Source organism: Paramisgurnus dabryanus, chromosome 3 (assembly GCF_030506205.2).
Source record: "Paramisgurnus dabryanus chromosome 3, PD_genome_1.1, whole genome shotgun sequence".
Lineage (NCBI taxonomy): Eukaryota > Metazoa > Chordata > Actinopteri > Cypriniformes > Cobitidae > Paramisgurnus > Paramisgurnus dabryanus.
This window is the reverse complement of record NC_133339.1, coordinates 9549250-9575235: the sequence shown is the minus strand read 5'-3', so window position 1 is coordinate 9575235 and position 25986 is coordinate 9549250. Positions and strand designations below refer to the sequence as shown.

Here is a 25986-nt window from a genome sequence, read left to right as displayed (position 1 = left end):
ATCAAATTACCAGTGAAATATCACAAAGCACATAAACTCAATTTTAATATTTATTTATTACATATTTTTATGTTAGTTTGACTTCTTTTATGTATTTACATTTTAAACAATGATATATCAGCAAGTAAAACTAAACATTTTGAGTAGACTATAACAAAAAAGTTTATCCATTGTGGAAGCCCTCGCTCACAAAAAGGTTGGAGACCCTGACCTTTTTGCATATATAGTTAAATATACACTCACCTAAAGGATTATTAGGAACACCTGTTAAATTTCTCATTAACGCAATTATCTAATCAACCAATCACATGGCAGTTGCTTCAATGCATTTAGGGGTGTGGTCGTGGTCAAGACAATCGCCTGAACACCAAACTGAATGTCAGAATGGGAAAGAAAGGTGATTTAAGCAATTTTGTGTGTGGCATGGTTGTTGGTGCCAGACGGGTCGGTCTGAATATTTCACAATCTGCTCAGTTACTGGGATTTTTCATTTCTAGGGTTTACGAAGAATGGTGTGAAAAGGAAAAAACATCCAGCATGCGGCAGTCCTGTGGGCGGAAATGTCTTGTTGATGCTAGAGGTCAGAGGAGAATGAGCCGATTGATTCAAGCTGATAGAAGAGCAACTTTGACTGAAATAACCACTCGTTACAACCGAGGTATGCAGCAAAGCATTTGTGAAGCCACAACACGCACAACCTTGAGGCGGATGGGCTACAACAGCAGAAGACCCCACCGGGTACCACTCATCTCCAATAAAATTTGGAAGAGCTCACCAAAATTGGATAGATGAAGACTGTAAAAATGTTGCATGGTCTGATGAGTCTCGATTTCTGTTGAGACATGCAGATGGTAAAGTCAGAATTTGGCATTGTTTCTGACCATGTCCATCCCTTTATGACCACCATGTACCCATCCTCTCATGGCTACTTCCAGCAGGATAATACACCATGTCACAAAGCTCAAACCATTTCAAATTGGTTTCTTGAACATGACAATGAGTTCACTGTACTAAAATGGCCCCCACAGTCAGCAGATCTCAACCCAATGGAGCATCTTTGGGATGTGGTGGAACGGGAGCTTCGTGCCCTGGATGTGCATCCCACAAATCTCCATCAACTGCAAGATGCTATCAATATGGGCCAACATTTCTAAAGAATGCTTTCAGCATCTTGTTGAATCAATGGCACGTATAATTAAGGCAGTTCTGAAGGTGAAAGGGGGTCAAACACAGTTCCTAATAATCCTTTAGGTGAGTGTATACAGAGTGTGGAAAACATTGAAATCGGGGACTGTGAGATCAGTTACTTTCTCCAGATTTTGGTGTTTCCTACTGTAGGTTGGCTCTCATTTGCTGTCCAAAGGCGTTTAATCTACTGTGAAATAAATTTGTAGGCATGGCATTTGGTTTTAAAACACACCACCTTTAAAACTACCAGCACCTATTAGTTATGTAACTTGACTGCATCTGTAGAAAAGTGGCAAGAAAACAGTTGAGGAATTCTTGTTCCCATTCAATTCTCTTCCTCTTATCATTAGGAAATCTGTGAAGAGTAACATCATCTTCGTTTAATGGCATTTAGCACCAACGTTTAAGTGTATTTTGTCCACCTACTGTGTTGGAGTGTGAACCAGAGTTTGTCCCCACACACACACAAAAAAACTAATCACCTCCATTCAGTGGCGGAACTAGAATTTTTTTAATGGGGTGGCCAGGGGGTGGCCAAAGCTACTTTAGGGGGAGCATAGTCCATAAAAGAAAATGACGTGTAACCATGTATCAAGAAAGCATAAATGAATCTTTTGATCGCATTAGTTGTAAACATAATAAGGGTGAATTTTAAATCTTTCTACTGTATTTCTTACATCTGATTTACTGTCTGTTAAAGGGATTCACCCAAAAATGAAAATTCTGTCATCATTTACTCACCCTTATGTGAGTAAATGATGCATACCATCATTTATCAAAATATCTTCTTTTGTGTTCATCAGAAAAAAGAAATTTGTACAGGTTTAGAACAACATAAGGATGTAAAAATGATGACAGAATTTTCATTTTGTGAACTATCCCTTTAATGAAGCAAAAGATCAGGAAATCTAAACTCCATGATAAACCTTAAACTTACTTCAAATAGCAGAGCTCAACACAAAGGATGTTTGGATTAATCTTTATTTACGAAGATACAGAAGATGCAAAAGTTTTCTTTTTTCTTTTGATATTTTATTATTTTTAATTACAAAGAGACTTCAACAGGTTAGGCTAAGACCGGATGCAATAAAATGTTTATTTGTTTAAGACCTACAGTAACCAAATGTTTAGTATGAAAATCACCAAGACTGCTATTTTGACATAGGAGCATTTGTCCGTTTAAGCCAAAAAGACGCAAACATGAAGTCGTTTAAAAGCTGTGCACGCGCACTATCGAATATGCGTGTCGCGCTTTAAGTTCAATGTGGCAATCCAGTCGAATTAACAATCATACAGTAGCCTATAAAGATCACGTCAAGAATGAAAACATGGTGCTGGGTTTTGTTGTAAAAAGAATTGCAATCTTAGACTTTATTCAGTCCATAAGAAATTACCACACTTCCAGCATATACGGTGAAATCATGTAGTATTAGCAATGCACGACTTCACTTACATCATTTTAAAGAGATTCCAAGCATTATGTAGACATTACATTTATCTTCTGATGGTATGAAAAGTATTCGTTAAGTTACAGTAATTTTTCTGACGCGTTTTTAAAAGGAAGTCACTGATGGAGAGATAACAGAACGCGCATTATGTATATTTTCTTAATTTTGTGAAAAGCACAACATTCAGTTTTTATAGACACTTTAGCGTTTTCAATGATGTATAAATCATGTCTGTATGTCCAAAATCAGCAGAGTAATCCAAGTCTCTTTGTGCAGTGATTGAAAATTAAAGAGTTTGCGCCACGAACGCAGGGAGGGTTAATATTCATAATGTTTGTTTTTAACAATGTGCTGCGCTGCCGCACGTCGAAAAATAAACATATATAGCGATTAAGTGAAAGTAGCGCATTAAATTTGGGGTGGCACACGGGGTGGCCAGTGACATGTCAAGTGCCACCCTGGACACCCCTCTGGCTCCGCCACTGCCTCCATTGTTTCCCATGGATTGGAAGCAACCATATCACGTCATCGACCCAGAACAGTAATGGTGGCCTCCATATATTAAAATCGGGATCTTGAGTTTTTTTTTAAATAATGAAAATGTTAAGGGCTCTATCTTACACCCGGCGTAATGCAGCGCAATGCGCGACCCAAGTGTCTTTTGCTAGTTTCCACCCTGCGCAATTATCATTTTCACGTTTAGCGACGCGTTTTTTAAATAGCAAATGCATTTGCGCCCCCTTTTGGGCCCATGGGCGTTCTGGTCTGAAAACGAGGTGTGTTCAGGCGCATTGTTGGCGCGTTGCTATTTTGAGGCAACTAAAATAGACTACGCAATATGTTTTTTGTTATTTAAAGAGTGCATTAGTTATATGTGCCTATAAATGGAACGACAACGCGAGTTTGCTTATCACATACAGGAATGCGCAACAACACAAAAACGTTTTTAAATATGAAAGATTAAAGGATTGAATGTAAAAGATTATTGAGTCTCTTGGACATAAATGAGGACTAATTATGAGACGTTAGAAGGCACAAAGAGCTGCTTCACCTGCAGCCTGGTAAGTAAATAAATGCTTTCCTTTAAACAAATGCATCTGTTTTTAAATGTTTTTTTAATGCTACCTCACAGATTTATTGTATATGATTACTCTGTACCTGTGGATATGGTGAGATGAGAAAGATTTTTAAGTAATGCTTAAAAAAACTGACGCTGTCCAAGTTCTGAAACGTGCGGAGAGCCGTTTGTAAATTCTTTATCTCCTGTTTGTTACAAATAAAGTATTTTTAGAGTATAAACCATTTCTTACACACTTGTATATAACTTTTTTGATGATATTGGATAGCCATACATTTAAAGCAATTAAAAGCCTGCTTTTTTACTTCCATGACTAAAAGAAAACGGGTTTTAAAGGCTTTAATGAAAAAATAACAATTGATTTGAAAAGTGAAAAACTAGGGTGATCAGGACGTGACGTGAGCTGCAGGTGATGTCAGCAGCAACGCCGTAGTCTGGCCTTGAATACACTTTCAACAACTAAGGAGGAGAACAAATTGTTGAAATCGTTCGTTTTATTTTCTTTGTGCACAAAGTGTTCTTGTCACTTCATAATATTATTATTAAACTACTAATGGAACATGGACCTTTTTGGCGATGTCTTTCATTCTTTTCTGGGAGACGGATTGTGAGACTAACTTAAGTCAATGGGACAGACAAAAGCCTCCCGGTTTTCATAAAAAAATTCTAAAAATGTATTCTGAAGACAATCGGAGCACTTGGTTGTTTAGAACGACACAGGGGTAAGTGTTTTATTAGAAAATTATAATTTTAAGGGTGAACTATCCCTTTAAATTGTTTATAAAGTGGGTTATGTGCTTGTAAAATGTGTTGTGTAAGAGATATATGTCTGTTTGTATGTGTTGGGTTTTTGTAAAGTGTACTGAATTTTGTTAAGAATTAATATGTTCAAAATTACAATGTATTTGGTTAATTGTTGGTACATGTTAAAACATGTTCATATTTATGTATTTGTTAACTGTTAATTCACATTAATGTGATGTGTGTATTTTTTTAATAAAAGGCTCTTAATCTTCTTAAATGGGTGTATTTTTCTTGAAAAATAAAAAATATACAATATTTACCAGTTTCTGGGCCACATCTGGCCCAGGGACCATGCAGATGTTGTGGGCCATATAAAACAAAGGGTCTGGGCCAGACCTGGGCCAAATAAGCAATTTAAGTCACTTTACAGTGTGCTAGCCAGACCTGGGCCAAATAAGCAATTTAAGTCACTTTACAGTGTGCTGGCCAGACCTGGGCCAAATAAACAATTTAGGTCACTTTACAGTGTGCTGGCCAAATCTGGGCCAAGTCAGTATGTAAGATCTATTTTACTGGGTGTGGGCCACAACTGGCCCAGATTTAATAGTTTGATCCAATTTTTAGTGTGTGGACCAGTTCTGGGCCGGGGACCCAGCCAGAACTGGGCCAGAACTCAAGCAAATATGTGGCCCAGTGGTGGGCCAGGCAGAATTTGCTATCTGGGTTGGTTTATTGTACGTTACGCCCAAAATACTACCATTACTCATTAAAAAAGAAGGACCAACCCTTTTCGAACATGCGCTCGGCGCACAAACAATTTTTCCAGTCGTAGCAAAAGTGGATTCGGACACGCCTATTAAGACGTTGCACTGTGCGCTTTAGACAATGCGCTTAGATCGTTAAAATAGAGCCCTAAATGTGTTTGTAGCAACAGTTTTTAGTAGTATAAGGCATTTATAGTGTGCTACAGCATACAAGTCCCATTAACAGTTTACAGTTTCAATGCAGTTTAAAATTGCAGTTTCAATGCAGCTTCAAAATGGCTCTAAATGATCCCAAACAAGGCATAAGGGTCATTTTTGGAAAGAAAAAACTAATAAAAACTATGCACTTTTAAACCACAACTTCTTGTCTTGCACTAGCTGTGTGTCGCACCAGCCCGATCTTACATATTGCATAACATCACATGAAAAGGTCACGTGTTACATATGTAAAGCACACATTTGCAGACCGTTTTAAACAATAAACTGACACAAAGATATTAATTAGTATCATTCCTCAGACAACAACATCTGAACGCTCCTCTTTCTCCACACTTGTAAACACTGGGGCCGTAGTTTTGCATACGTCATGCGTGACCTTTCCATGTGATTATGTAAAGTGTAAGGTCATGCTGGTGCATCACATGCCTGGTGCAAGATGAGAAGTTGTGGTTTAAAAGTGCATATTTTTTATATTTCTTGCAGAAAATGACAATTGTTTCACTGCATTTAAACTGTAAACTGTTGATGTCCAATAAAGTCTTTTAAAGGTGCCATGTCACAAGACTTTTTTAAGATGTAAAATAAATCTTTGATGTCCCCAGAGTACATATGTGAAGTTTTAGTTCAAAATACGCCACATATAATTTATTATAGCATGCTTAAATTTCCACTTTGAAGGTTTGAGCAAAAATGTGCCATTTTGGGGTGTGCCCTTTAAAATGCAAATGAGCTGATGAAATGCAAACACTGATCACAATGATGGTGGGCTGTTAAAATTGAAACTCAGTTATGCTGCCAACAATTTTTCTTTCTTTTTCTCTCTGCACTAAATGGCAGTGCTTTGATTGGATAATGCAGATTAAGGGGCGGTATTATTATTATAATCATTATTGACATCATATGACATCATAATGGGGAGCCAAATTTCAATGACTATTTTTTCACATGCTTGCAGAGAATGGTTTACCAAAACTAAGTTACTGGGTTGATCTTTGTCACATTTGTCACTTAAACATGAAAAAGTCAGATTTTTATGATATGGGACCTTTAAATTGAGAAAAAGCCTGGAATGTTTTCCTCAAAAACTTAATTTCTTCTCGACTGAACAAAGAAAGACATAAATATTTTGAGTAATTTATCAGGATTTATCAGGATTTTTTTAAGAACGTAGAATATTTCTTTAATAAGCAAAAAGAGCCCTTATTCAATTCAGTATTTAACTCAAATTTTGAGTAATTAAATACATGATTTGATACTGTATACACCTGGGATAGCAAAAGGCTAAAAAAATATGGTATAGTATTCATTTTCAAACAAACCGTTTCTTTAAACCTAAGAACAATGTTATATCAGCCAATGTAAATAAAAACAATTCAATTATTATTTTAACTGTAAGTCAATGAGATTTATATTATGGCACTGACCTGACAACACTGCAGATTATTTGTGATCCCTGCGTTTAGAGGCGTGAAGGAAAAGATCATCAGGAGATTAACATTGCATATTCACATGCAGACCATTAATGTTAGATCTCTAGAAATCTTGTTCTCTCTGAATAAATGTAATGAAGTGACGTTCATGCGATGTAGAAAACACACTAAGGAGTGGAACCAAAAACAGACATATGAAAAAACAAATAATGTGAAGATCAGAAATTAAGCTGAATGTCTTTAAGTTTGGTTTGTACTTACAGGGTGAAAACAGCGGTAACATCAGCACAGATGCAGCAAAGAGACTTTCAGAGGAAAACGCAACGATTCTCAGATCCCCAAATAAACCTTTGCCATTACCTGAGAATAACAATGAAAATATATTAGTCTAGACCATTCATATTCAATACACAAGAACTTTACCACTGTCTTACACTTGAATTCTAACTGTCCAAAAATTTGATCTAAATAACTTAGTTACAAATAAAGATGAGACTCAATCTTTCAAACGATTTTTAAATCGCTGTATCTTGGTCAAATATTGTCCTATCCTAACAGACCATACATAAATGGAAAGCTTTCAAAATGTACCCTTATGACTGGTTTTGTGATCCAGTGTCAAATATAGTTTTACCATGAACCTCATATTTTATTTCCCACTTTAACTTTATAAATGTGTTGTGATTACTCACCCGTTTTCAGTATCAGTTCAATCATCAGAGAAACAGAGTTGAGTAAAACAACACCAACTGATCCAAATACATATACAGCAGTGACGCGGGGGTAACCTGTAAATTAAAATATTTTAAAATCATCAGTAAAAGGATCAAATCACTTCTAAAAAAACTACAGCGAATGGATGGATTACATACAACTAAAGTCCCGATTTATATTCGTGTGTAAGCTTTATGCCATAGTTACGCCGTAGGTTATTCGTAGCCTGTGCGTAGCTCTGCGTAGCCTGACGTGCACCTAGCAAAGTTTTTAACAGCAGGTCTTCGCGGACCGCAAGCGCTGTGATTGGTCCACCAGAACCCCTCCCATCAGGTAAAAAAAAACTGCGTCATAGGTATTTATGTTTGCGATGGTGAAAACAAAGAATGGCCAAGTTGAGGAGTGATTTAACTCAAACTGCAACAAAAGTCGCTGCTTATTTACTTCCATCATAAAATGGTGACAATATCTCAGATGTAGATAGGTGTGGATGTGGAGGCCTGTGTGGAGGGCTGGGTCTTGAGCAGTTTTATAGGCTAGCAGCAGCTGCAGGGGTGGATGTTGAGAGAGGAGGGGTGCAGCGCAGAATGGACGGGGGGCCCAAGAAGCCTACGGCACACAGGGACAGGTTAGCATTCTGCTGCAGAGGAGAGATGGAGGGCATATTGGTAAGGGATAATCCACGGCTAGCCATGCATTAAAGGGTTTTAATGCACGACGTAGAGGCGAAGAACCACCCGACGCGTAGCGGAGGGTGGTTGCCTCTGCGAAGTGCATTAAAACCCTTTAATGCATGGCTAGCCGTGGATTATCCCGCTTATACCTTGGTTATTTGCCAAGTTAACGCTGCAAATAATGTTTACAGTGTAATTTTTTAACAGACGGGTAAAAATGACGGTCATTTTCTTAAGATAAGGCTCGCACTCCGTCCGCTTTAAATAAAGTAGTGCCATTGTATTGCTTTTATTTAAATGAGTTATCACATTTATTTAAATTCATTAGTAAAAGAGGGAGACAGAGAACTGAAAGAGGACCCGAAAGAGAGAGAGAGAGAGATAGAGAGAGAGAGATGCGTGCGCGAGTTACCTGTGGCTGTGTGCGTCTCTTTTTTAAAGTCTATCCCCTCGTTGCTCCGAATGTATTTTGAAAAGTTGACTAACAAATATGAAACCGGACAAAAGCCTATGTAAACCTTTTAAATTAAGTTGTCTTATTTCATTGTGCTTTGGCTTAACTGCATACAGTCTGTTAGAAATAGGGCTAGGTCTTAAAAAATATCTAGCCTATAGAATACGTTTCTTTTCTTTGCTGGTAGCCTATGGGATACTCCGTTTTTGCCACTCTGTTGAATATGTAATAGGTAGGGGAGGAGCTAACAAGATTTTTTTTTATCTACCGGACAGGAAACACTGATCTCAACAACGGTAACTTGAAAAAGTATCTTTAATATTTAAATCAGATAATTATAATAACGCATTATAACATTAAACGTAATAATATAAAACATAATTCCATGAAACAAAATAATATTTATAAAAACATCCCTAAATAGCTCCTGTAATCTATTCTTACACTGACCTCATTATTTATTCAATTACAACAGCCAATGGCAAGTCTCCAGCAGCAATACGTTTATATTTAGTTTTAGATGTTCTGTTTATATTATGTTTTAGACGTTCTGTATGGTACCTACATAAGATGGTTATACGTAGGTATATAGTATTGTAGGTTTATTTATCACTTGATCGTTATTCCTTCGGCGCAGCAGTTTAATAATCTAATTTTGGCGGTTCTGTGACATCAGCTCATTCAGGAGTAAAACTCACGTGCAAAAATCTACTTGAGATGAAAGATTAAAGTTCTTATGACATTTTACTCCTGCGACCCGCCGCCATTAGGTGAGTACACTTTTATATGCTACAGATCACGTTAATATTCTTATTATACACTTTATACACTCTTTGAGTGATCCCTGTATTTAATATGGTCTGGGCTAAGCCCCGAATGTCCTTCAAAGCTGGAAACGCCTCTGCTTAAGCATATAGCTAACTTAATCATTCTTTAATTGATTTATTAAAATAATTTATGAATGACAGGCAACACTGACAGTGACAAGGCAATCTTTATTTGAACTAATCATGTCATTTATTTATGTAAAGTGTGAAATAAAACCGGCGCACTTTAAAGAGAGACGCACTTACGTCTCTCTCTCTCGCTTTCCTCTCTCTCTCTCTCTCTCTCTCTCTCTCTCTCTCTCTCTCTCTCTCTCGCTCTGCAAGTGTAACTATGGTTACCAATGTTTATAGAAGCGGATTCATTTCTAACTGTAATCAAACTGACTGGAACTACCTGTGGATTAAACGGTTTTAATGCACACCTTCCAGCCAATCAGAATCGAGTATTTAAACAGACCATGGTATAAGCTCAGATAAAGCACATACACACTCAAACTACTGTGACCTCCAAAGACATTCATGATACTGCAAAATATCAAAGCAAGGAGCTTTATTTCAATTCCAAACATTTGCTTAAAGTGTTTGTATTCCTTTATGGGGATCCGGGACCCACATGAGGCCTTATAAGAAGTAAAAATTATACTTACAAAGTTCCCTCAAATAATGTATGTCTTTGTACTGTATTTTATAAACTTAATTGTCATTCCTTACCAACAAAAATTGGAGACATTTAGGTTTAGTTCTTCTTTAACAATTATTGCCAGTGGTGTCACTAAGCCCTTTTTTAATTTTTGCCCATTCCCCCTAAAAACAAGAGTTTATTTTCACAATATGTACACAAATTAGTTAACGCTTTAGTCGGCAGCAGTGTTCGGCTCTGAAACATAATAATATTCAGCGCCTTTTCAAGTTCATTCCGATCCCACGGACGGCACACACAACAAACGGTGCTAATTAGCACTAAAAGTATAGCCATATAGCACTGATGAAGTACCTGTGTAGCACCTGTGTTAAACCATATTGTGCTATGTAGAACCAATGTGGTGCTATATTGGTGCTATATGACCACCATATGGTTCTTCATAGGTGCTTCATAGTGTCAGGGATTTAGCAGGAGATGAACCCAAGTGCAGACACGGATGAACAATGAAGGACTTTTTAAACAAACAGAAATATAAAACCCAAGAGGGGGCAAAACAGAACAGGATATACAGAGGGCTAACAAACACTGAATAAACAAAAGACTAGACTACACATCACGGAAAACCGCTAAACTTGAACTTGACTAAATGAACACACGACCAATAATCACAAGTAACAGAACGAAACAGACCCATACAAGACATCAAACACAAGGACTTTAAATAGGGAAAAATTTATGAGACACCTGAAAAGAATCACGAGTAAGGGATCTGGGAAAAAGTGACGAGACCCGGAAAATGCGGGGTCAGAATAAACCAGTACTAAAACCACCCATCTCCCATATGAAACCTTGTACTGTCAGAACCCTGCCATGCTGAACTAGAACTAAATACAAACAAGGAAATGGAAGGATGCAGAAAAGGGCCACCTGGTGGATAATAGCAGTATTGCGGAAAGCCAGAAATACTCGTCAATGGCGGGGAAAGATTTAACCAATGTCTCATGTTAGGCGTGTGTCATTTTAGGAGCAGGTTCCAAGTAACTTAGGGGGCAGAGCAGGGGCGTTACTAGACATAAAGCTCTACTGGGGCACAGGCCCCCAATTTTTTGCTGACTTTTTTTTGAAAGCCTGCTGTGTGCGAGAAGTGTCATTTGCTTAACCCACTATTCTAGTGCAACAGTTACTGCGAAAGATACATATATACAAGTGTATTCTTCATCATACCTAACATTATTAACATGTTTGGAGGCATAAATGGCATAACATGTTTGAAAATAATGACAGCAGAGAAATATTTTCTACATTATACAATGATAGCAATGATTATTAACATATTTTTATAAGAATATTTTAAGAAACCAGTCATTTATGACTGCTATACTAAATAATCTCAGTCATAGTTACTGCTAACTGTTATGTAAGTTAGTGTCCTAGAGTTAAATATTAGTAAACTAAATATTAATTTCATATCTGAAAATACAGAACAGTATATCACATACATCTGTTGATTTTCTCAGCAACGATGCAATTCTATAGACTTGACAAGAGGTTTTCCTGAGATTTTTCCTCTGTTTGAGACCTGACAGGGTGAGGATGTAGTTTGTCTTACCTCCTTTAAACTCATCTGTCCTTTCTTTTTCCCTTTCCCTGCTTTGCACAAAACATTTCTGATGTACATCTACAGAAGCCAATAATGATCGAGTCAAAATAAGATTAGCATTATTATTTAGAAACTTACTTTAGTTTCGTTATGCTTTCATAAGCACTCGCGTGGCCTCACCTTTTGAATGCGGTTGTGCGCGCGGTGAACGCAAACGCGCGCGGCCATGGATACGTGCGTGCACGCGTCAATGCGACTGCTTCGTCGCTTTTACAAGCCTAAATTGGGTAACTATATAACTATATATACTCATGTGTAAAAAAGATAAAAAACACCTGTGAAAAAATCAGCACAAGGACCAATTAACAAAATAACTACATACAAACATGGTTAACAGAACTTTAAAATAAGAGATATGGACCAGGAAGAGCAGGTCAGAAACATGTTAAGTTTCTTAAATGGTAAATAATGAATAATTGAACAAGAAGTAAAATCCATAAGGTTTAAAGCTCTACTGTGTACTTTACTGAGTTAATTCTTAACAAAAACCCATGTTTTCTTTCAAAAGTATGTGCTCATTCATGTGTAATTACTTCCCACCCACTAATCAAAGTATCCTCGTAAGTGTAGAATCTGCTATTTAAAATGCATACCGTCGAAGCGCTCTCTGGCTGAATCCATGTTGTGCCTCCATCTTTGAAATACATTCGCCGACGAGGGACATTCCTGAAATTCAAGCTCCGCCTTTCGCGCTTTCACTCTACACTCACGCTGCCCGATAGCTGAAGCCTCCAGAGGTTGCTTGTGTAGGCGCTATACGTCATCAAGACAGTCTTATTTCAGAATATTAACAATTATAAAGCTGACAATTATTCTTAGTTAATTGTAAATTGTTGTAATATGCGTATGACTTGCGAATGTAATGCTCAGTTAATTTAAATAAACCAGGCTTGATGACGTATTCAGCTGTGACCTGCGTAGCTGAATCCTTCGGATTTTACAACAACCGCACACCGTGATGAACCTGCGATCTAATGCTTTGATTTGAAAGCCTGTTGAAGACATATTCTCGAGGACATTAAAACAAATCGCCAAGGATGCGAAACGGGGATTTTAAACGACAACGTGACAGGAAAAACATCAAGACCAAAGTCACTATTGGAGTTAGTTTTCCAAGAGGGGGCTCAAGGGACACTGAAGTTGCACTTTCTATATTCTCCACAGGTAATTCAGCATATTCGTTTACATCTATACAGTCCATGTTGTAAACTTGAAGTTTTATAGTTCCTTGGCTAATTTTAGCATGATTGTGCATAACACTTGTTAGTGTAAACATGCATGTGGTTTAATGTGTTCGAACAGACACACGCAGTCTCTCCGCCCATTTATGTAATCTGAGGTACTGAGAAAAATGTTTTCATCTTTTCTGACCTCTAGCACAAACACACGGTGACAGCGCTATTTTTAGCCTTTCATTGATAAAAGCGTCTGATCTGCGCGTCTTTCGTTTCATTTTACAAGCGTGTGAATGTTGCGCGATCTTTTTTCACCAATATGAGAGAAAGCTCTTACATATACACGGACATGTAACATGTTTACTTAAAACATAAGCATTGTACTCTGACATAATGTCTGACATAATACTCTGATAAAGTGAAAGTTGCGCGATCTTTTTTCACCAATATGAGAGAAAGCTCTTACATATACACGGACATGTAACGTTTACTTAAAACAGGGACGTGCACAGGGGGGTTGCTCAGGTTGCCCGGGCAACTGCCCATATGCCCTTCTCGACTCAAGTTGCCCTTCCGAGGTGGAAAAAAATAAATTGTACTTTTACTTCGTTTACACTATGCAGCGTTCCTTCGTTACTGTATTTTAATTAATTACGAAATTTGTATTTTATTTTTAAATTGCTATCTTGTGTTTCTGGCGTATTCGCGAATTAATGACTCGTTTGAGTCGATTCCTTACAAAGTGTTGCAAATAAACGAATCTTTTGAGTCGATTCTTTACAAAGCGAATGGGCCAAACGTTTAAATTGGTTCGCGAATCAGTTTGAATGAATTGTTCAGATCGCTGCAAAAACGGAATCGTTCGAAGCTGTTTTCCTCGTAACCTATGTAGAAACACGCAGAATATAACCAGTGTTGGGTGACGTGGAAATGAATTTACCAATCTTTTAACTAAAAGCAAAACTTCACACATGTACCCGCCATTACATACACGCGACCTGTTCGTTCATCGTCAGACACAGTTAAACGCGTGCAACCAGAAGCATTGTAGCACAGATAGAAGAAAATACATCGATGATTGACGTCTGATGATTGTCTGTACTGTATCATGTAAGTGATTCTCGCAAAACACACGTGACATGACAACGTAAGAAAACATGAGTTTTGTCTCAAATAATTTTTATGTAGGCTAAGTGTAAACTGTCAATGTCCTCAGACCATCTTAGGAGATTCCAACTTTATACATATGCAAAACTGTTGTCAGTTTACTTGTCTGATATTTCAGCTATAAGCTACATCAACATTGAGACTAGAGTTAATTTGTTAATTTGAAATGCTTGTCTATTCTGTGTTTGTATTATTTTTTCTGTACTGTTTGTGTATGTTGCAGTTTTACACATACTGTAGAAGTGCCCTTCATAAGTTTTCTTCTGTTTGTTGTGGAGTCAAGAAATGTTTAAACATTAAAAGATGAACATGAGACAAAAGTACAGAATCTGTCATATTATTTTTTTTTAATGGTCACTGAGCTGTGTCACTGAGCTGTGTCCTGATTTTTTACACATGAAAAGCATAAAATGTGTAGGATCAGTTTGATTCACTTATGTGCATTTGTGTACAACATACATAAGTCAGCATTTAATGCTGTTGTTCTTTGTTGTTAAAGAATGTATGTGTTGAAACATAAACAAAGGTTAATAAAATGTGACATTCTAAACTTCTGACATACTTATATTTATCTTACCAATTTCTGGTCTCCATAGCAAACAGAAAAATCTTGTCTTTACAGTTCTGATACTTATGGAGGGCACTGTATTGTGTGTGTGCGTGTGTGTGTGTGTGTGTGTGTGTGTGTGTGTGTGTGTGTGTGTGTGTGTGTGTGTGTGTGTGTGTGTGTGTGTGTGTGTGTGTGTGTTTGTGTGTTTGCGCGTGTATATCTAGATTTATTTTTTCATGAGTAACTAGTAACTCGCTACTTGAGTATTATTTTCATTGCATACTTTTTACTTCTACTTGAGTAATTATTTATTTAGTTACTTGTATTTTTACTTGAGTAAAGTTTTTGACTACTCTTTCCACCTCTGTTAAAATCTTCATGAATCTAGGCTGAGTTTGCCACAGTTAAGCCTAAATAATCAGACAGATAGCAGCTAGCTACAGCTTGGAGACAAGCAGCCTAGGCTACAATTTTTTTGGTAGGCATTAGGCAAACATGTTTGCTGATTTTAATAAAGACCATGTTATTCTCAGTCCTTCATATAGGCCGTGAGTTTTAAAAAAAATTTTTAGGGGGGGGGGGGGGTGCCCTTTATTTAAGTCAGAGCAACTGCCCCTAAAAATTCCTGTGCACGTCCCTGACTTAAAACATAAGCATTGTACTCTGACATAATGTCTGACATAATACTCTGATAAAAGCGTCTGATCTGCGCGTCTTTCGTTTCATTTTACAAGCTTGTGAAAGTTGCGCGATCTTTTTTCACCAATATGAGAGAAAGCTCTTACATATACACGGACATGTAACGTTTACTTAAAACATAAGCATTGTACTCTGACATAATGTCTGACATAATACTCTGATAAAAGCGTCTGATCTGCGCGTCTTTCGTTTCATTTTACAAGTGTGTGAAAGTTGCGCGATCTTTTTTCACCAATCTGAGAGAAAGCTCTTACATATACACGGACATGTAACGTTTACTTAAAACATAAGCATTGTACTTTGACATAATATTAGTTCGCGTCCATTTAAACCCGTCATGGTTGCTTTTGGTATGTGATTTTAAGCGGACATATCATGACAATCAGACTTTTTTCATGTTAAACATAAATCTGTGTGCTTTGATGGATCACAGGCAAAGGACATTGCAAATTGTTAATTTTTTCTCATTGCTTTTGCTTTGTAGCTACTGGAAGCCATGTTAACCTTGGCATGACACGGCCGGGCCACCGTACGAGTTAAAACGCGTTCCGAATGGGGAGGGCTAGAAAGTAATATTCAGTTGCTTGTCATATAGACTTTCACCGCTAGATGGGAGTAGATCTTACACAGTGGAGCTTTAAAAAAATATATACTGAAGCTGTTAGTGAATCAAACATTATACAGGGATGATGTTCAAAGCAGACGATCAGTACTGTACCCCAATCCTGAAATGATACTATACAAATCCAAATTGTCCATAATACTTGTAGAAATCCGATCACAAAGGCCCATCCATCACGATCTGTACATGAAGAAAGAACAACAACTTCATTATAAAAAATCTGTTACAAAATCTGTGCCCTAAGTTTTTAAAAATCCATATCACAAAACAAGCGTGCATAGTATTTTTTATCTTCACTATACGGTAGAGTTACTTTACTTCTAACATAATCTTACCTTTCTCATTTTCCAGTGCTAAGATATAGAAAGAGATCAGTACTGCATCCGCTAATAACATTGAAATGAACCACACCAATCTCCTTAACAAAGGTGAACCTGAAATAAAAACATTTGGTTTAAAACTAAATACAAAGACTCATTTTAAAGCAGCATCTCAGAAATGTCTACAGCAACTGAACACAGATTATTTAGCTGAAATTACTAAAAAAAATATAAATATTTCTACTCACATTTAACACAACAATTAAAATCATAAAGGATAAGAAACTGATTTCTAATAATGGCAGAGGGATGAAAAATGCGTAAACATCTTAATTTAACTAAGACCTAGTCCTGGCTTTAGCTAAGCCTTGTCTGTGAAACCAGGCCCATATCATGTAATGATTTTTAATGTATTTATAACAGAGATCATAATTCAAACACTTACAGCCAATCTGTTTCCCACATACATCATTCCAATTGTATCTGGTCATTGTTGTAATCAAAGGTAAAACTACAACAATTATGAAACCTAAAAGCAGCAGAGTACATTTATATTAATATAAAAGCCACATAATACAACAACAAATTGACAACATATCACACAAATACTGTAATACAGTGTGACATTATCAAGTCTCACTGCTGTAATTCAGCAATTGGGTTTGTGCATTTCTGAGCATGGGTAACCCAACATTTCATAGAGTGAACCCCATTGACTATTTACAGTACAAATAGATATTTGAGATGGTGAAATAGTAAGTTGGCAGCTTTCATATACTGCAGTCATGTATTGTGATAACTAACAGTATATAAACACATTATAAAGATCTTCCAGAATAAATCAGATACAGTAATAACATCCTAAAAACTGTTGTAATTCACCATCAGTGAATGTCTACAACATCAACTGGGTTGGTTTTCTCAGTTATTTGATTTGAAATATTAATACAGTTTTCTAATGAATAACTAAATGTAGTTTATAAAAATGATCTTACCTCCTCTGACTGATCCAAACGTGTAGAACAGAAGGACGAATTGTATTGAAGGTTGCAGATAAAAGATAACATTAGCCAGAACATACAATACAGCGATTATCGGATCACTTAATTTCCTAATGATTTGAGACAGCACTGTATCAGGAAAAAAAACAACAATTGATTGCCAAAAATGTTTACTTAAAAAACTCAACAGTTGGGTTAGAACAACCCAGCATTGGGTCAATTTTAACCCGGTGGTGTGTTTGTCCAATATTTACCCATTATGGATAAAAAATAATCCAGACATTTTTAGAGTGTGTAAAATTCATGATGATTGTATTCAATCAAATCACAAACCTAAGTCATAAAGATTTCTTTAGAAATTTTATATATTTTTAGCTTCAGTTGATTGCATGTTTTCAGTAGGTAATACAGTAAGATTAAGTCTACAAGTAAAGTAGGATCATTTTTCTTCCAGTAATAAAAGCGAGTTGACTGACAGCATTGACCTTTATGACATTGACGTTTAGGACAAAACCTTGCGGTCAAAACTTAAACTATATTAAAATTAGCAGGATCACTACAGCCAATCATCTAAGGTCAATTTAACATTTCCATGATGTATTTTACTGTCATGCTTATTTAAAACAATGAAAATTGTGTAAAGTTATGTCAGTCTGATAAATAATAAAAAATATCAGTAAAATACTTACCCATAGTGATACAGATAATGCATAACAGAAACACCATTCCAAAGAGGACAAATATCATATGTCTATCAGCAGCACTATAATTCAAACTTTTCTCCCAGGCAGTTTTGAAATAAACTGAAAAGAAAGAGAAAAATCTTCAGCACCATAGATATATATATATAGTACAGATGCCTCATTTGATCACTCCATATATGTAGACATGTGCGCCATTTTGGAAGGGTTGGAATGCAGATGTCACTCAGTTTTACAATGATTCATTGCGCAGCCTCTGGTTCTAAATCCTGCAGAGATTTATTTTCCCAAATAAATGGTACAAATGTGTTGTTTTTACTGGTTTTCAAAATACAGTATTTTAAATAATGTGTTAGCTATCGCTTTCATCTTTGTTTATTCTATAAGCAGTTATAATGTTTGGGTCTACACAACAGCACGAAACATTTTCAGATCATACACAATGTAAAAAATTGCAGCATGGAGTTAAAACAACTTGGTTTTGTAAGTCAATTTAACATGCTATTTAAAGTTTTAGCTTGTAAAAAGTTGACAACTTATAAAATCAAGTTGAAATTGTTTACCTTAATTTTTTAAGTTAAAGTAACATAAATTTGGCCACAAAGTTTTCTTTGCTCTTGAGGGTTCATGCACTGGCTTGCAGGATCACCAGATGAGTGTAACAATCAAATCTTTCCCAGTGACCTTTTCCCAAATATTAGTACTTTATTTTTATAAACAAAATAATATTATCTTTATGTTGACAATGGAAAAATTCTTCCACATTTAACCTGTCAAAAAAATAATTTGTGTCAACAGTTTCAAAGTCATCACATTCCAAGGTAAGACCGCAAACTTGGCAACACTCATTTACTTACTGCCTTGGATCATTCCAATATGGCTGAAGCCCATAGCAACAGCTGCATTCATCCATCCATCCATTCATCATCCATCCGTCTACTCATCCATCCATCTATAATGAAGAGTATGGTTTCAAAACGAGATAACTCCGTTTTTTATCTTGTTTTTCGATCATGCATTCCAATTACCAATAACAAAAACGAGTAACAAAATTGTAAAGGAATTATATTGTGACTTAAAGCATCCAAAACTGTTATATTTTATTATCTGCAGTGTAGTCTGCCTTTGACTAGAATTTGTAAAATTATACTGTCGTAATTTTATCAAGCAGGTGTTACCCTGAGATCCCATTTTCAAGTCAGTAAATTCAGTCGCTACTGGCATAATTGTGACATCAGTAGAAATACATGATATAAGTAAATATATTACAGTAAAGACATGGTTTGTCAGCCATTAAGGAGTTTTTTTGCGTTGGTGAGAAGTTTTAGGTACAGCAAAATTTGCATTTTCTTTGCTTACCTGAATAAACAATAGTGGTGAGAGAAATATAGTCTATTTCAAAACTCCAATTCACAAGTGCTTCAGCTGTTCCTGAAACCAGAAAAGATGACATGATTACACAGAAATATCATGTAGGGGTGAGCGGAGCTCAAACTATTGCAGGGTTAATTGTTACACAGATCTTTTATATAGGTAGACAGTGTCCAGTAATCTTTCACCCCTTTTTCTCTTAATGTCAGAAGATGATCTGCTGTAAATTTGTAAAGAAGTTTTTGAAAAGAGTGTTTTGGAGGCATGCATTAAAATTCTTCATCATGCATTTTATTCAAAATCAAATAAAATGCATGAAGAAGAATTAAAATATATAGACTAGACTAAAAATAAATGTAAGAGCTGTCCAGACTTAAAGCAACTTGCATTGACATATCATATATTAAAATACACCAGTGCTCTTTGTTTGCCTAAAAATGCACACAAGTAATGTTTTTAGTATTGCATGTTTGTTAAAATTGGCTTAAACTAATCCCTGTCTGGGAAACCGACCCTAAATCCTCATTCCTGGGATTTTTCTGTTTTGTTTTTGTTGAGAAAATAACTGACAGAGACGTGAATATCTGACTTTTAAAAACACTGCACATGTATGCCACTATCTTGTCTGATAAAATAACAATAATCAGAAGTGAATCATACCTGTAAACTCATTGAAGTATGGGGCAACAAAAAGTAACATGAGAGGTCTGAGAAAATAAAGAGCACAGCAGCAGATCGTCTCATTCACAGATCCTGAAACACAAACACAATTTAATAATGACAAAACACAATGTATAAGCGGAAGAACGTCTCGGTTATGGATGTAACCCTCGTTCCCTGAAGGAGGGAACGGAGACGTCACGTCGTGATTGACAAATTGGGAACTTGGCATTGAGATATTTGCATAATGCTGGCGCCGCCCCGCCAGGTGCCTTTATAAGCAGCAGGTGCAAATATGGAAATTAGCTTCTTTTCGCTGAGAAAGCCGGGAGAATGAGACCGGCCGATAAACAGCAGGGGGCAGCCCTGTGGCGACGTGACGTGACGTCTCCATTCCCTCCTTCAGGGAACGAGGGTTACATCCGTAACCGAGACGTTCCCTTTCAGTCGGTCACTACGACGTCACGTCGTGACCGACGAACTGGGAATCCCTACCAAAACCCCACTGAGGGCTGACCTCTTCCAGTGTCTGCATAAAGCCCTCCGGTTCCACTTAAGGAGAAGGAGAATTAGGTTTTAAGGCAGAAGGCCGGACACTAGATGTTCCTTAACCCCACCGTGTGCCAGCGACTGGGAAGCGCCCTATCTGAGCGGTATATGAACTAGTGTTAATTTCGTCAGACGAGACGAGACAAAATATGTTCGTCAACGACCTTTTTTTCCATGACTAAGACGAGACGATGACAAGACTGCACCAATGTCCAAAAACGCTGACTAAGACTAAATTAACATGCATTTTTTATTGACGAAAAAAGACGAGACTAAAATGTTTGGCATAAAATAAAAACTAAGATAAAATCTCTCTTCATTTTCGTCTACAATCGTCTCTACTACATTTTATGCAATGAGGTCTATTTAAATGTGAATTCATTCATAAAAAGACTGCATGCTCTTATTATGAAACTGCGCATCTGTCATAACTCCAAACGAGCTCGCGCTGCCGCTGCTGAAGTCTCCATGCTAAGTGTTCACAATATATCATCCGTTTGCAGTTTTAGTCCACAAACGTATTACATATGAGAAATATGGATATTTCTCTGTTGTTTCCATCGGATTTTGTATCAAATAATCTTCATATGGTTTTTCAACAATTGCACACGCAGCGATTCTACTATGGAAAAGGCATACGCGATCAGGTCAGTAAGAGTCTCATGTGTAAAATGAGCCCACACACATTATGATTAATATTTCACAAACAGCTAAAAAGTTTATTGTTATGCAGCATTGTGTAGATGTTTTTGTGCCGTATTCTCATGCACCTCTTGTCTTCAGTAAGACGGCTTGTCTTTCTGATCCACATTCGCTATTTACCAACATTGTTGATGTACTTTATATTATTCAAGTATTCTGAATGTACAGTATATTGTGAGGACAAAAGCTTATTATTAGTAAGTGATCCCTGTCTGGGTGCTTTCCTATCGCCCATCACTGAATGAATGGTGACGCAATTTACACGCGATAGAGATACTCACCGCCATTCACAAAGTTGCATTCAACAAAAATCATTCAAAAAGTGTATTTTGTCAGGTGATTATGACATTTAACCAATATTTGAGATGTGTGTAACACTATTTGACTGAAATGGTTATCAGAAATAATCTCTGAAATAATTTTTTTAAAAAAAAGACAAAAATGTTTTAACTAAAACTTGACTAAGATATATTAAGTCTTCTTTTGACTAAAATTAGACTAAAATGACAAGACGTTTAGTTGACTAAAACTAGACTAAAATGACGGGACTTTTAGTCGACAAAAACTTGACTAAGATACCTTGAGTTGTCTTTTGACTAAAACTAGACTAAAATTATGAGACTTTTAGTCGACTAAAACTTGACTAACAAAAAAAGATATGCACAAGACTAAGACTAAGACTAAATTAAAAATAGTTGACAAAATTAACACTAATATGAACGCTGCAGAAGCCACCACCCCGTTAAGGGCTAATGGTGGGCGAAAGTCAACCGTAGTTGAGGAATAAAGACAGCCGTGGCTGTGTAAGCAAAGCAGTGCTCTGCTGAGGGAAACGTGGGCTAGTAGGATTAACCCCACGGAAAATACTCACAAAGGAACCCGGTGGGACGCAATGTGGAGCCCGAGCCAGACACATAGGTTCGCGAGGATACAGCTAGTGAAAGGCTGACAGCCAATGCTCCGCAACAAAGGCTGCCAAGGCAGCGGAGGAAGAGCAATTCAAACCATTACGCATTTTTGCTCTGATGACCTTCCATACTGAAACTCAATTTGGAGCACCAGTCGGAGGCTGCAAGCCGACTTGCAAGTCTGCTCTCCGTGCTCTCCCTGATGAGGAAAAAACACGAGAGGATACAGGCTCGATACGAACATTGTAAAATCTAATGAACGTATTAGGTGTCGCCCAACCAGCAGCTCTGCAGATGTCTGTTAGCGAGGAACCACGAGCGATAGCCCAAAATGAGGCAACACTCCGTGAGGAGTGCGCTCTCAATTAAAGGGGCAAGAGATACCCTGCCGATTATAAGCCAGGGCGATAGTAACAACTATCCAAAGAGACATCCTCTGCTGATGTCACAAGGTGACGATCTTTTAGGGGCGGAACCAAAGTTGGGGAAGTTTGGTTCCGCCCGGAAGTGTTTCCATTGTTGTGGATTGCTGTGTCTTGCTGTGTGTCTTGTCAGACAAACCCCCGCCTTCACACACTTCGTCGAGGGAGGACGAAGAGGCTGCTGGTCCTAGAATAATCAGTACATCATATGTTGTGAACGTGCTTCAGGTCTAAAGCAACGGTGCGGTGCCCCGGAACGATTTTCCCCCGTCTAGACATTGAGCAGAAGAATTGGCAGATGTGTGAGTACGATCAGGGGCTATCATTGTTGATGCTTTCAACTGTGTAGTAATTGCTGTTGCAGAGAGAGAGGTCTCTACAAAGTGGCGCCCCAGTCCAGTGTTAGATCGCCTAACGGTAGCGAGGAGAGGGCAGCGCTCGGCCCGGTGAGACAGTGTGACGTTTCACCCCTCTGTAACCATCGAGCTAGTCGAGAGGGTTCGCCCCCGACGCCACGTAGGAACTGCTTACCCCATCTGACACATCGCAAAGACAAATTGTCGTAAGTCCGCCACCTTTGTTATATTTAAATACCAACCTCTTTAAGCCCGTTGATTGACAGAGACGGAGAACGCACTGTACCCGATCGGCACGGGAGGAGCACCACGAGAAGGAACTGAGTGAAACCTGTACTTATGGTACGCTGTGTCCAGTAGAGAGGTGAGAGCCATTCAAATTGAATTAACTGCGCCTTTGTGTCCCAGTCACTGCCTGTGGAGAGAGAAAGAGAGAGAGTGAATGACCTAAGAAGGAACTAAGTGAAGCCTGTACTTACCGTGAGCTGTGGTCAGCGAAGAGGTGAGAACGAATCCAGTCCAATTAACTGTGCCTCTGTGTCTCAGCTGCTGCCTGTGGAGAAATAGAGAGAAAGAGTGAGCACCACGAAAACGAGCCGTGTGGATCCTGTAACTTACCGTGAGCTGTAGTCAGCGAAGAGGTGAGAACGAATCCAGTCCAACTAACTGTGCCTCTGTGTCTCAGCTGCTGCCTGTGGAGAAATAGAGAGAAAGGGTGAGCACCACGAAAACGAGCCGTGTGGATCCTGTACTTACCGTGGGCTGTAGTCAGCGAAGAGGTGAGAACGAATCCAGTCCAACTAACTGTGCCTCTGTGTCTCAGCTGCTGCCTGTGGAGAAATAGAGAGAAAGGGTGAGCACCACGAAAACGAGTCGTGTGGATCCTGTACTTACCGTGGGCTGTAGCTGGCGACGAGGTGAGAGTAAACCAGGTCCCATTTAACTGTGCCTCTGTGTCCGAATTGTTGCCTGTGGAGGAAGAGAGAGGAAGAGTGAGTGACACGACAAGGAACTGTGTGAGCACGAGTGGAGAATCATCCATAAGGAGAGCCATAATTAGCTGGACCGTCTGGGGGTGGAGTCGCCATTTGCCGGGGTGCGCAGCTCGGGAAAGCGCGTCTGCCGCTGTATTGAGCGAACCCGGGATGTAAATGGCATGAAGGGACCTCAGATGCTTCTGACTCCAAAGGAGGAGATGACGAGCGAGATGCAACAGGTGACGAGAGCGCAAAACCACCTTAACGGTAAATAACGCAACAGTCGCAATGTTGTCGGTGTCGGCTAATACATCCTTCCCTCGCATCTCCATAGCGGAGCGTACAAGTCCCAGATATACAGCGCACCCCTCGCGGCAGTACGTGTGCATCGGACGCTTTCACTACAGTGAAACGAAAGCCCGAGAATTTTGGGGTGTGCCGGTAATTGTGCGTAAAACCCAACGAAACGGGCTGGGAACTGAAGCCAAGCACCCAGACACCGTACGAGGAGAATTAACGACACTACCGAAGTACCCGTGGTGGGGCAGCGAAGTGAGACAGGTGGGACTGCCGGTGCGTCTGCTATGACAGCATAAACATCTACAGTATGTGTGCGTGACACTGACCTGAGCCCGCTGAGGGTGACGGTCGTCTGGTCTCTTCTGCGGAGAGCGCAGACTCCGATGAGGGTGCTGGTGGTCCGGTCTCCTCAGCGGAGAGCTCGGACTCCTCAGGTCACCCGCTGGCGATAGAGGAGAGGTAGGGGAGCTGGTGTGTGCCCGCTCACGGCTCTCTCGATCCTCCAGAGACCTAGAGAGGGAAGAGGAATGCACTCTTATGTGTGGTTAAGTGGGTACCGGCCAAACAGCCGGTGGAACATATGCAAACCAAGGATTTTCCACCCGACCCTCTACAGGGGGAAGAGCGCCATCTCCTGAAGAGTGATCCTCTGCCAATCCGGGTCGCCCGTCACTGGCCACTTAAACTCCCGAATTTTACGGGAAGCGGCTAAGCGGGCGGGACGAGCTGCTGACGACCGGTTCCCCTGCGCTGCCGAGATGGGGTCCGAGGAGGGGAATGGAGGTGGCTGCCGCAGGACACCGACGGCGAGAGGCAGACTGAGGAGCCGGCGTGGTGGACCAAGGGCAGCTCTCTTTCGCCGGGGCATGACCTAGGAGATCGCCTCAGTCTGCGCAGCGGAGCTGTACAACTCCCCGGGCTCGCCGAAGAGGCCGGTCTGTGAGACAGGAGCATTCAAGAAGTTGTTCTCGTCTGCGTCCGCCCTTAGTGGCTCCGTTGGTGAGGGAGGTGAGGGGTGAAAGCTGAACGTCCGAGACGGCCGCAAATCACGTCAGGTCTTCGTGCCGTCGGGAAAGAAAGGCACAGGAGGAGAGGACCGAGAGGCCCGAGCAGCTCCGAAGTACCAATCATGTGGGCGGGACGGTTCGGACGGAGAGGGGTTAACCTCTCCAACTCTACCGTTTCCGCCGCTCGCGCGGGCACGGCCGCCATCTCCGGGACGACTCCGCCTCGGAGGAAAAAATGGACACCCCTCTGATCCCGCAGAAGTAACGGGACCAGAAGGAGGTCCAATGGATTCGGCAGAAATCGTAGAACATGACTCTGCAGTCTCCACCGGAGCCTCAACCGGCTGAGGATGAGAAGGCCGGTAGGTGGAGGACGCATCCTCCATCCTACTCAGCATAGTGATGCGAAGAGTGTCCTGCGAGCGCTTGACAGCCGCACCATGGCGGCGTCAGCACTGCAAAGGCGCGGACAGCGTTCCCGTAGAAACGACAGTCATCTCCGCAATCCAAGAGGGTTATGCTCCCACAGAGAGAACAAAAACACTCCACGAACGCAGCCTCGGAGTGCTCGATGACTAAGCACGAAGACAGCGCTCGTGACCGTCACTGGAGCCCTTATACTTCTCGCATCCAAGATCGCACGGTCGAAAAGCTAT

General features: G+C 39.3%; 1 protein-coding gene across 2 annotated transcripts in view; it reads right to left on the bottom strand.

Annotated features, from left to right (window-relative positions):
* The window catches only part of LOC135733858 (uncharacterized), a 37550-nt gene that overhangs the window by 2203 nt on the left and 9361 nt on the right, over window positions 1-25986 (bottom strand). Inside the window, exons 6-15 of one of the 2 annotated variants that reach the window (XR_012336434.1) lie at window positions 20110-20202; window positions 19438-19509; window positions 18067-18180; window positions 17372-17506; window positions 16822-16905; window positions 16392-16490; window positions 16153-16236; window positions 7564-7659; window positions 7133-7231; window positions 6866-7038 (exon numbers count right to left, since the gene is read on the bottom strand). Coding sequence is in view for 1 of the 2 variants with exons in the window: in XM_065252636.2 (XP_065108708.1) it covers window positions 6866-6894; window positions 7133-7231; window positions 7564-7659; window positions 16153-16236; window positions 16392-16490; window positions 16822-16905; window positions 17372-17506; window positions 18067-18180; window positions 19438-19509; window positions 20110-20202 (905 nt within the window). In the remaining variant the exon portion in view is untranslated. The remainder of the gene's footprint in view (window positions 1-6865; window positions 7039-7132; window positions 7232-7563; window positions 7660-16152; window positions 16237-16391; window positions 16491-16821; window positions 16906-17371; window positions 17507-18066; window positions 18181-19437; window positions 19510-20109; window positions 20203-25986) is intronic. The other variant, XM_065252636.2, reaches the window with a different exon arrangement.